This window comes from Ochotona princeps, chromosome 22 (genome assembly GCF_030435755.1).
Source record: "Ochotona princeps isolate mOchPri1 chromosome 22, mOchPri1.hap1, whole genome shotgun sequence".
Lineage (NCBI taxonomy): Eukaryota > Metazoa > Chordata > Mammalia > Lagomorpha > Ochotonidae > Ochotona > Ochotona princeps.
Window position 1 is genome coordinate 1,686,354 of NC_080853.1, and position 12,517 is coordinate 1,698,870.

Consider the following 12,517-nt stretch of genomic DNA (forward strand, 5'->3'; position numbering starts at 1 on the left):
TCTGCCTGGTCGCCCGGACAACAGCCCAGGGTATTCTGTCTCCTGCAGCCAGCACACTGCCAGGCCTAACGCAGCTGAAGGGTAGAGCCCCCGCTCAGCTGTCTGCACTCCGCGGGGACAGAAAGCACACCTGCCTGAACACTTTGTCTTGTTCCAGGCCTTGAAACAAAGAGCATGCGGGTGTGGGGCCGGGGGAGGGGCAGGGAAAAGCTGCCTCCGGGGACGGCCTCCTGGGGACTGCCAAGACAATGGTGCCCAAAAAGATACGCCTGTTGGGGGCAGACTCACTGATCACCCCAGGCTGCAGTGGGAGAGGCTGGTTGGTGATGCCACACCCACAGCCGTGATGTGTCCCCACAAGGTGACACGTGCCAGGTCACTGGCATGTCTTCACTGCCCAGTCTCGACGGGTCTAGGCCTCATGGCTTGTCCAGGGATGAAGCAAGCTGTAGCGTGACATGCTGAGGACGGTGCCAGAACAGCAAGCAGAAGCAGCCGCAGTACCAGCCGGGAACAAGGGGACTGGGCCCCCGGCACTGGCTCAGCAGCCAGAACCAGGAGGGTCCAGGGAGCCCCACTGGGCTGTCCCTTGTGCGGAACTGGCCTTCCCTCCCACGGCACTCAGAGGCGGCCAGTGTTCTCCGTGACTCCAGTCTTCGGCCTCGTCCTCCTGCCGAGTTCTAACCGGAGCAGCCTGAGCACAGGGGTGAGCAGACACACGCACGGTGTTGTCCTGGCTCTCCAGTCACCTGTCTACACATGGGGCCAGTGAGGAGCTGGGACTGGATGTGACAACAGCTGGGCATTAACACTGTGAGCAGGCAGGGTGGAAGAATCAGTGAGTGTCCTTGCCTTCCTGGAAACCCCATTCAGCTTGATGTCTGGTTACAGGTGCAGCTTTTTGGGGTCGTCTAAAAACTCCCCCCGCAGCCCCACCGGGAGTCTGCTGTGCTCTGCACCACGCTGCCTCCGCCCCATCTCTGCAACCGCCTTCTCCTTTCTTCCCCCTTAGGCTGCTGGAAATGTGGCTCAAGTAAATGATCCATAACTGGGGAAAAAAACAAAACCCTGTCCTCCAGGGCCATGCCACGCCCTCAAGTGCTGTGCCGTGCCCTCCGGGACTGTGCCATGCTCTCCCTCCAGGACCGTGCCATGCTCTCCAGGACTGTGCCATGTCCTCCAGGACCGTGCCATGCCCTCCAGGACTGTGTCATGCCCTGCAGTGCCATGCCACACCCTCCAGTACCGTGCCACACCCTCAAGTGCTGTGCCGTGCCCTCCGGGACTGTGCCATGCTCTCCCTCCAGGACCGTGCCATGCTCTCCAGGACTGTGCCATGTCCTCCAGGACTGTGCCATGCCCTCCAGGACCGTGCCATGCCCTCCAGGACTGTGCCATGCTCTCTGCCCTCCAGGACTGTGTCATGCCCTGCAGTACCATGCCACACCCTCCAGTACCATGCCACACCCTCCAGTACCGTGCCACGCCCTCAAGTGCTGTGCCGTGCCCTCCGGGACTGTGCCATGCTCTCCCTCCGGGACTGTGCCATGCCCTCTAGGTCCATGCCGTGGCATAGGGGGTAAAGTTGCTAGCTGTGGTAGCAGTGTCCCATACGGGCTTCAGTTCAAGCCATGCTCCACTTCTGATCCGGCTTCCTGCTGATGCACCCAGGAAAGCACAGGTCCCTGCACCCATGCGGGGGGCCCAGAAGTTCCTGGCTTTGGACCAGCCTAACACCTGCTGGTGCGGCCATTTGGGGAGTGAACCAGTGGACTTGCAGATAGACACATCTGAAACTGCCCTCTGTGGACGCCACTCTGGTGGCTTCATCTGGCAGGCGCAGTTCACATGGCAATAAAAGCTCACAACGGTGAGAGAAAGCCAGGCTGACCTCTTCCTTCCTCGGAGTGAACCTGCGGCCAGCAGGCGACAGACAACAGCTTGCAGTGACAAAGCTAGATGATACGGTCTTGAGGGCGCTAAGGCAGCCTGCGTAAGTAAAATAAGTCTTTGTTCTTACATTTTTATAGCTAAAATTTTGGGCCCGGCGGCATGGCCTAGCAGCTAAAGTCCTCGCCTTGAAAGCCCCGGGATCCCATATGGGCGCCGGTTCTAATCCCGGCAGCTCCACTTCCCATCCAGCTCCCTGCTTGTGGCCTGGGAAAGCAGTTGAGGATGGCCCAAAGATTTGGGACCCTGCACCCGCGTGGGAGACCCGGAAGAGGTTCCTGGTTCCCAGCTTCGGATCGGCGCGCACCGGCCCGTTGCGGCTCACTTGGGGAGTGAATCATCGGACGGAAGATCTTCCTCTCTGTCTCTCCTCCTCTCTGTATATCTGACTTTGTAATAAAAAAAAATTAAAAAATAAAAAAAACCATTTTTATAGCTAAAATTTAGAAATGGGTGTGAAACTCTGCAGCACAGCGTGCCTCCCAGGGGTTGTAAACAGAGAATTGCGAACATGGGAGCAAAGGGCGTGCGACAGAGTGGACATGGGCGCACGCTGCAGGACATGACACCCTGCTGCAGGCAGTGGTGTGCCGGGCTCTTAGCTTCCTGGTGGCCATAGCAAAAAGGCAAACAAGAACAAAACATGTGTCCTCCTCCAGGTGCCAGTGGGCCAGCTGTGAGGCAGACACAGCTGAGTGTCCTTGCAGGCCGCGGAGGACGGGGGCATGGCAGCGAGCCCAAGGTGGCAGGGAAGGCTCGTGGGGGGGTTCTGCTACGACACGGGTTCCTGCCGGCGAGGACCGGCTTGGGCTACGGATTGTGTGTCCACAGAGCTCCCCCGGCATTCTGCTCAAGGCCCCAGCTGCCAGCCCAGCTCCCCTCAGAAGCTCAGGCCCCGCACTCCCACAAGGGGTCTCGGCTGATTCCGTCACCACCCCTTTGTACAACTCTGCAAATGGCAAGGAGTGCGGTGGGAGGCAGCCACAGGCACGCAGCACTCGCCTGGGATCCCGTGTTCCTGCAGCCTTGGCAGAAGCTACAGAACACAAAGGCCTCCCGGGGAGCGAGAATAACAGGTCTTCATTGCTAAGAAACCACCTGCCCAGGTCCCCCTCTGCAGGCAAAAACAAGACCTGCACTCCATCTAGATGGGGCCCGGGGCCACCTGTCCGACTGCCCAGAGCCCTCCCGCTATCCTATACCTCTGTCCCCTGTGCGGGGGACAGCCAGCCCAGGAGCGTGGCCAGTGCCACTGTAATGGCAGGGACTCCTGCCAGGCAAGCACCTGCTGCCAGACATGTGCTGCTCATGTAGCCTCAAGGACTGACCCAGAAGTTTTCCAATGGGTCCTGGAGAAAGGGCTACCACTGTATCTGATTCACAAAACGGGCAGTTGGCAGGGCTCAACCACATCCCACCCACCCATGTGGGGTGGAGGGCAGTCCCCTGCTGGGCTGTCTCTCCTCCGGTTAATGCTAACCTCCCCATGCAGGTCCATGTGGTGCCACTTTGCACACTCCCGTGCCGGACCCTGTGTCACAAGGCGCAACCTCCTTTGCACACTGTGTCAGTGGTGAGGCTGGCTGATTGAACGACGCTGGTTGAAGACCGGCCAGAGAGACCTGGGCCTCAGGGAGACAAGTGCTGGGCCCACACGCTCCAGAACCCTTCACACCCTAGGCTCAGTCCTGGGGTCCCTCCTACCCCGGCTCCATTCCCTGCTGCCTGGCAGGTCCCTGAGCCTCCGCAAGGCCCGGATTCCCCATGTGCACAATGCACAGCTCCCGATTCACTGGGCTACTGTGAGGAGACCCGAAGGCACAGCATCTGGTCTGTGCGCATGCTGGTGCCCTGGTGGTCAGTGCCGGCACTGCAAGCCTCATGCCCTGTCCCTGGAGGTGTCTCTCACAGTGCTGAAGCCACATCACCTATGGCTTCATGCAGGCTCCTAAGGGCACACCTGCTCCCATGGGAGTGTGAGCGATCCGCACGCCCGTGTTTCAACAGAAGGGGCCCGATGCTCGTGGGCCAACTGGGTTCATATCGTGTCAAGGGTGGGGTGGAGGGCCGCCACTTCATGCAGAGAGCGCCAGAAGCACCCGGAAGACAAGGCATCAGATCTGGAAATTGAAAAGAATACCACCGAATGGTCCCTGGGAGGTGGGAGATAGCATGTTGCCATGGCGACTGAGAGCTAACTCAGCAGGAGGTGATGGCAGGATCTCTACAAGGAGGCAGAATAAAGACAAAGGGGCTAATTAAGCCATTTTTGCAGAGAAAGCTCTTGCGCCTACCCAAAGGCGCCTGCCACCTTGCGATGTGGCGGGTGTTGCTGGTCAGGGGCAGTTTCCTCCAGGCCTCGAGTGGAAGCTCATCGGCCTGGGACCAGTGCCCAGGGAGCTGGCAGCTTCCACGATGAGGCTTGTGATGCCAGGGGCCTAGTTCCTGGGTTCCATGTGTCTCGTGCCTCATGACCAGGGTCTCTGGTATCTTGGGTCACGGTGGCCCCTGAGCCCTACGCTCCCTGCCCTACGCTGTTACTCTGTTGTTTAAAGGCTCATGCATGAGCACTGCTTGCTTGCTTTCATTCAGTTTGGATCAGCTCACTTCACAGTCCCTTTCAGAGAGATCTTGGTTGATTACCCAACGAAAACCCACGCAACTAGCCAGGAGAGGCCAATGGTGAGACGACAGTGGGACTCCTTCAACCCGACGCCAAGAAGGGTTTTGCAGCTTGTGCAAATAGGATGAGCCACCTGGCACATCACACGGCAAGCTCTGCCCCGGGGGCACTGCCTGTCTTTTTAAATAAAGTTTCACTGACACAAAGCGCTGGCTCCTTTGCACGCAGCTAGGGCTGCTCTGGTGCCACACAGCTGGCCTGAGCAGTGACGGGGCATGATCCACAGAGCAAACACTCCCTGCCCCTTCCAAAATCAAACCTTCGTACACCAGTGGAAGCATGGAAAACGGGAACACAGGGCACCCCAGCTTAAGATGCTCCACTGGGGGGTTTTGGACCGTGGCACGCAGCACGGCTTTGGGTCTTCTCCTGGGTGGCTGGGTTAGTGGAGCGTCACCTGTCCCTCAGCTGTCACGGAGCTGGGGAGCGCAGCAGGCTGGGAGGTGGCAATGGCCTTGTGCATTTCTCAGGCCTCCGGGAGCTGAGGAGCACCAGACAGTCCCCAAAAGAGGACCTTGTCAGTCATAAGGGAGAGCGTGGAAGTCCCACAGGTGCAGAAAAGACCATAGAGTACAAACAGGAAGATGACCCAGAACGAAGCCCCGCCACTGAAACTCAGACACAGCCAGGCCAAGACAGGCAGCCCCAGCGTGGAGCACCGCAGACCCCGGAGGCAGCAGAGCCCCCCAGGGTCAGGCCTCAAGGGCTTCTAGGGGGCATGTGTGCAGAGCCCCCCAGGGACAGCCACTGCCAAGGATGGCCTGCCACATCTCATGCTGCTGCAGGGCACCCAGCCAGCAGCGTGGGGACAGGCACACACTGCAGGTGTCCCAGCAGAGCAGCCTCAGCAGGCAGCGGCCTCAACAGCTACCATGTTGTCCCAGCCTTCACCTCACCCGCCAGCAGCATTGTCTCCCAAACATGCTGTTGCAGGCCAACCATCTTCAGTCACTGACAGCAATGGCCACACTGGACTTTGTATGCAGCACAGCATGGAGCCCACCAGGCCCCCTGGAGCTCCCAGCACAGCACAGCATGGAGCCCACCAAGGTGTCCTGGAGCTCCCAGCACAGCACAGACATGGAGCCCACCAGGCCCCCTGGAGCTCCCAGCACAGCACAGCATGGAGCCCACCCAGGCCCCCTGGAGCTCCCAGCACGGCACAGCATGGAGCCCACCAGGCCCCCTGGAGCTCCCAGCACAGCACAGCATGGAGCCCACCAGGCCCCCTGGAGCTCCCAGCACAGCATGGAGCCCACCAGGCCCCCTGGAGCTCCCAGCACAGCACAGCATGGAGCCCACCAGGCCCCCTGGAGCTCCCAGCACAGCAAAGCATGGAGCCCACCAGGCCCCCTGGAGCTCCCAACACAGCAAAGCATGGAGCCCACCCAGGCCCCCTGGAGCTCCCAGCACAGCACAGCATGGAGCCCACCAGGTCCCCTGGAGCTCCCAGCACAGCACAGACATGGAGCCCACCCAGATGCCCTGGAGCTCCCAGCACAGCAGAGACATGGAGCCCACCAGGCCCCCTGGAGCTCCCAGCACAGCACGGGCACAGCCCACCCAGGTGCCCTGGAGCTCCCAGCACAGCAGAGACATGGAGCCCACCAGGCCCCCTGGAGCTCCCAGCACAGCACGGGCACAGCCCACCCAGGTGCCCTGGAGCTCCCAGCACAGCACAGACATGTTGTACATCTCTGCACAGATGTGTGTGTGTGTGCTATATGCTTGCATGTGTACACATGTGTATATGTGTGTATGGTGTATGTGTGCATGCTTGTGTGTGAATGTGTGCACGTGTACATGTTTTGTACACATGTGTGGTATATGTGTACATGTTTGTATATATGTGTATGGTATATCTGTGTATGTGTGTATGGTATATCTGTTCACGTGCCCACATGTGTAAGTGTATGGTACATCTGTTCAAGTGTGTGTGTGTGTGTGTGTGTGTCCATGCATGTACATGTTTGCTCATGTGTGCACATGGACACGGAGCTTCTCCTAACAGACTGAGGGATTCACCAGCACTGGTTCCGCCAGGAGAGATCAGCGGACGGTCAGTGATGTCCTGTTCCCAGCCACAGCAGGGCGTGTCCTCAGCAGCGTGGCACCGTCCTCCAGCTGCGACCCCTCCACTCCACACCCCTTGACTGTGGCTCAGTCTGCAGCAGCAGTCATCTGACAATGTCGGGGACAGCCATGGCTGCCACGGTGGGGTGGCCTGTGTGCCCTGGGCCCGCGTCACCAGCCGCCACCTACTTGGAGAGCTTCAGTTCGATCTGCTGCCGAATCTCCTGCCTCTCCTGGTCCGTCCTCCGGGGGAAGATGTTGCGGTCCTCCAGCTCCTGCTTGCTGGGCCGGTTCCTCAACTTCACCGCCAGCAGCTCCTTCTTGCATTTCCTGGGCAGCGTGCCTAGGAGACCACAGGGGCCGAAGGAGAAGAACACAGGCCTTAGAGGGGGGCTGGCTGGACCTCCTGCCCCCCACCCTGCCCGCCGCTGGGATCTGGATGCCTGTGACCAGAGGGGGCTGCAAGCCAGGATGCACAGTGCTGCCCAGCAGGCATGTGGGCAGCTGGGGCACCTGATGTCTGTTCCTTGCTCACCAAGACCATGCACGGGCCACACCCCACCCTTGCAGGGACAGTCCACCTGTTGTCCCAGGTAACTGCTAACCCTAACTGCACTCCTCCTTTCACAACAGCCTGGCTTTGAACCCTGAGTGACACAGTAAGGTGACCCAGAGCAGCCGCCTCCACATCCCTGCCCTGTGCTGCCCTCATAGCCCTCTGTCACCACCTCGTGGCTAACAGGAGCATCTGTGACATGCCAGCAGTGAGCCTCAAGGGGCTTGGCTCTCAGCACCTCTTTCCTGGGGTGACCCTCCACGGCTGGCAGGGCCCAGCACAGCAGGCTTGGCAAGGCAGGACTCCTTGAGGAGCCTCCATCATGGCACTGCCCTGAGCCACACCGCCTCGGCCAACGTCTCCACGAACTGGCATCTTTCCGTGGCCACCGCAGGACCTGCCACTCCCTCAGCCCAGGGAGAGGGCATCAACGGGCATCGCCCAGCCAGTGACCGCTTGGCAGTTCAGGTCTTTCAGCTTTATCTGGCCACAGAGTCGAGGAGGAGATGCAGCAATGAGGACTTTGGGCACGGAACAATCATGTTCAAGTGCAGCGAGGGGACGTGCTGCCCTCCTGGGCGCAGAGGGTCACTCCTCAACACCGAGCCTTCTGAGCAGGGACTCTGTCCCGTCCCGCCTCAGCGGCAGCAGCAGGGGAACAGCTGGGTACGCAGAGTGCCACCTGGCAGATCACCTCCATACAGGGTGGCGACTTGTCTCTAAAAAAACAGTTTCTGAAGCAGAGTTTACTCCCAGTGTGGGAGGTGGACAGCGCCAGCCAGGGCAGCTGCCACACACACACGCCGAGGAGAAGCTTGGGATAAAGCAGGAAGTGGAGCCCGGCTGAGACCGTGGGCCGGGCGCTCTGCCAGGAGACCCATGGACCCACAGCCCTGGTGTGGGCGCTGCTCGCTCCGGCAGTCCTGTGAGCGCTGCCTGCAGGACCCTCCAGGCTCCCACGCACTCGCACGCCGCTTCCAGCTGCTCCTCACCGTGTCAGGGGGAAACCAGATACTTCAGTGATAAGTACTCGTCAGTCACAACGTGTCACATGGTGGAATTCCCACGTGACAGGATAGAATTCGGAGCCCAGCAGTGTGCCCTGCTGTAAGCTTTCACCCTCCCAGCATGTGGAGCAGGAAGCTTCAAGCCTCCTGCAAGTGGCCCGGGATGCCACCACTGACTGGAACCACTCACTCTTCACCCAGAAGGTCCTTTCCCAGAGATTCCAGACTTGTAGACAATTGTTCCACGTGAGCTCTCCGTGCGGGGCAGGTCAGCCCCACCTGCTCACCCACGAGGACACATAGTAAGACCATGGCTTTCAGAAAACATGGAGGCATTTCAGCTCCTTAAATTTTTTTTAAAGATTTATTTATTTATTATTACAAAGTCAGATATATAGAGAGGAGGAGAGACAGAGAGGAAGATCTTCCATTTGATGATTCACTTCCCAAGTGAGTGCAACGGCCGGTGCTGCCGGGATTAGAACCGGTGCCCATATGGGATCCCGGGGCGTTCAAGGCGAGGACTTTAGCCACTAGGCCATGCCGCCAGGCCCTCCTTAAAAGTTAAAAAAAAAATGCCTGTGCAGCTTGCAAAGAAGACTGGCCATGAACTGGAGTGGCCCTTCTGCCCAAGGCGATGATCGTGGATGAGGGTGGCAGCCCCAGGCTCACAGACACACGGAGAAGAGGGACACATGGAGAGGACCCCTCTCCCCAGCATCTCTGCCCCCACTTCCCTCCCTTTGATCTGGAATCCCTCTTCTCGAAGTCTGCCCCCCAGAATGAAGGGGACCTGAATACAAAACAGAGAAGCCAGCCTCATGCACAAAGCTAAAACTGAGCCACAGCCCACAGACCAGCAGAAAGTCGCTTGTGAATGGCAGCTCATCTACCCCCGGAAGAGTGCACCCCTGTGAGGGTGCCCCTGGGCATAGGGATAAAGACAGGCTCCTCCAATCACGCAACACAGTCCACGTTATACAAGGTATCCAATCTTGGAAATACATCATCTTGTAACAAATTTGTCAGAGAAAAGCTAGGGATTGAGCATTACTTATTAATTTTGGTTTTCCACATTTTGTAAGCATGAATATATTTACAAATTTTTAAAAATCACTTAAGAAGAATGTTGTGGACATAACTGAAAACAGATAAAATTCTCTGGCCCAAAATACAGTGGAAATAGTGGACGGGCTGCCACTGCATGGAGTGTTGAGGGGCCCCCCGGGTGCCAGCATCCCGTATCACACTGCCCTACCCTCTGCCACTGCACCTGAGCAGCAGCAGGCGACGCCTCAAGGGCCCTTGCCACCATGTGGCAAAGCAGGACAGAGTCCCTGGCACCTACACTTGGCCTGGCCCAGTCCTGAATGGTGATGACATTTGGGGAATGAGCCAGATGGAATATTTTACTTTCTTCTCTCTTATTTTTTTAATTGGAAAAAAGCAGTAAACTTTTCCAGAACTCTAACAATTAGCCTATGGTTCACGGGCGCCCAGGGATGCTCATCTAAGAAGTGTCGGCAGAATCTTGGGAAGAACATTTTACCTCCGCCCGTCCTCTGCTTGCCCTGTGGCCAGCGGTCACTGGTGGGAACACAATGATGCCAGGGCCTGTCGACCAAATCCTGCCACAGGCCCCTGGCCAGCTGCCTCGCTGGACCCGACTCCCAGCCCTCAAAGCACAAAAGCCTTTTGCCCTGGGAGTATCTTTGGGAAGGAGATGGCCTTTCTCACAGCAAGACTCACTTGGCTCCCACGCAACCTTGCTCGTGAGACCCTGCGGAGTTTTTTGTTTTGTTTTTCAGTAGAGTTCCTCATTGCCGACAGTCAGTGAGAACCAACGCACAGCCCTTAAATTAATCAAACTCAAGAAAGGTCCAATTTGCTGTTTGCAAATCCAGTCCAACTGAAGCAGCCCCGCCACTGCACAGCTCACTGAGGGGACTGGCTGATGGGAGGGCATGTGGGCTCCTCCCCTCAGAGCCAGCATGACTTCACTGGCAGCCCAACCACCAAGCCCTGGGCTCTCTCCAGCCCGTTCTCCATGTACTCCGAGACGTCGGCGTGTGGGAGTCTGAGTGTCCCTGCTGGACCCACGGGAGCAGCCCTGAGGGGGAGGGCGAGCACGTCCCAGTGGGCGCCGGCAGGGGGAGCAGCGCGGATGTGGGCTCTGTCTGCACATCATACCCCAGTGACCTGGCAGGGGGACCCTCCCTCACCTGTCAGCCACTCTCACACAGCAGGGGACAGCCTCCTCACCCACAGTGAGGGCTTCCACCAGCACTTGGGCCACACCCTCATGGCTGGCCAGTGCAGGCTAGGTAAGAAGCCCTGGGGGACAGGGACCCCGCCTCTGCAGACACCCTCAGCCAGGCGACACTTCTAAGAGACACAAGGACTGGACATCACCATTCCACAGAAAGTCAGAATACACGAGACAGTGGTTTAACAGACGCAAGGGACCTGGATACTTGAGCGACAATCAAGTGAGGCTAGCCCTGCACCTGCCCGGCTCACGGCCTGGCCACAGCCCAGCTCTCGACCTAACCACAGCCCGGCCACAGCCCAGCTCTCGGCCTCGGCAGTGCTGCCAGACCAGGTCTTGGCAAAGGGGAATCTGCAAAACAGCATGACTTGGAAAATGAAGCCAAGAGATGGAGGACACCAAGGCAGCACCAGGATGCAGGTGAGAACATGGGGAGGACAGAGGTCTCGAGTCCCAGGACCTGTGTGGTTCCCCGTGTCCTCAGCGTGTCCCCCTCACTGCTGGGGACAAGAGTCTCAGGGGCGAAGCAGAGTGCCCAGGGCGCACACAGAGGCCAGCGCAGGGCCACTGTCAGCACGGGCAGAACAGAGCTGCAGGCAGCGGACGGGGCAGGGCACACCCGAGCCCCACCTGGGCCTGGATGGAGCACCGCTCTGTGCCCAGGAGATCTTTGGAGCAAGGTGCACGGTGAAGCAGACTGTTTCCAAGTCACCTGCCTGCTTCCCCAAACAAAACTCAATTTACAGAAACACGAAAGTATTCAGACAGAAAATTCATGGTGTTTGTCATCTAAATACAAATTCCCCGGGCCTGTACAGAAGCAGGAAGCGCTCCGCACGCCTCAAGCACGAGCCACAACTGTGTTAAGAACATCAACACCTCCAGAGGAAGGAAGACAGGCTCACAGGCAGTCCTGGGGCCACAGGCAGCTGCTAAACCTCCTGCTTCGTAACACTGGCCACAACACTTATTATTATTACCTAATTTTCTCTAAAGACAATGGACTTTATTAACAACAACACAATATAGGATGAAATTTGTAACACACGAGTGACGTGAACGACACAATAGACCAAAAGTCAAGCAAGGAAAACAATGAGTGCCAATGAATTAATAAACCTTTGAAAATAAAAAAAAGGCAAGAGGTAAAACAGTCGTGAGTGGAGAGAAGGGCGCCCACTGTGCTTCTCGTGGGAATGAAACTCAGCATGGGAAATGTCCGTGGGGTTCACAGACTGCAGTCAGAACTACCCCATCATCTCGCAATCCCAAAGGACATGCAGCCACTGTACCCCCGAGAAACCTGCACCCCACATTCACTGTAGCATTTATTCATAACGTCTAATCACAGACCAGCCGAGTTAGGAGGACAAATGGGGTCTGCACACGCACTGGAATACTGCACAGCCCTGCAAGGCAGGCAATCTTCCAAACACAGCCTGACTGGCCTGGAGGTGGTTACGGCAGGTAAACCTGGCCGGGAAGACAGACAAACATCACCGCGGGCTCTCAAAAGTGAAACAGACTCAGAGGAGACAGCAATGGGCGGGACAGCAGGCACAACCAAAGCACACACGGTGCCCACTGGACAGCACGCACACGCTTCCAAGGTCCACGGCACACACACGAGCGTGCTCAATAACGCACCGCACATGCCAGACCGAGGGAGGTCTCACACCAACAACCGAGAGAACATGCGTGTACACAGATCCGTGCCATTCACTCACTCCACAACAGAAACTGAATGAAATGTCACCCTGCACCCCACCACTGTGGAACAGACAGCTTTAGCAAATAAAATTCTTGGAAAAGCATGCAAACTTCAATCCCGGCAGGGCATCATGGATCTCCAGAGAAACAGGAGCAAAGACGTGTGCACACACCCCACATGTGCATGCATGTAATGTGAACACACAACACACTCATGTATATGTGTACAGGCAGAACTCACATGTGTATATAACACTCCACATATGCAG

At 57.7% G+C, this 12,517-nt stretch overlaps 2 protein-coding genes across 3 annotated transcripts in view; both read right to left on the bottom strand.

The window, feature by feature from the left end:
- PHACTR3 (phosphatase and actin regulator 3) overlaps window positions 1-12,517 on the bottom strand; it is a 57,428-nt gene that overhangs the window by 22,688 nt on the left and 22,223 nt on the right. Inside the window, exon 7 of the mRNA XM_058679288.1 lies at window positions 6,896-7,049. Within this exon, the coding sequence (XP_058535271.1) occupies window positions 6,896-7,049 (154 nt within the window). The remainder of the gene's footprint in view (window positions 1-6,895; window positions 7,050-12,517) is intronic.
- Window positions 1-12,517, bottom strand: part of EDN3 (endothelin 3) — a 250,982-nt gene that overhangs the window by 5,723 nt on the left and 232,742 nt on the right. The gene's annotated exons all lie outside the window — the stretch shown is intronic.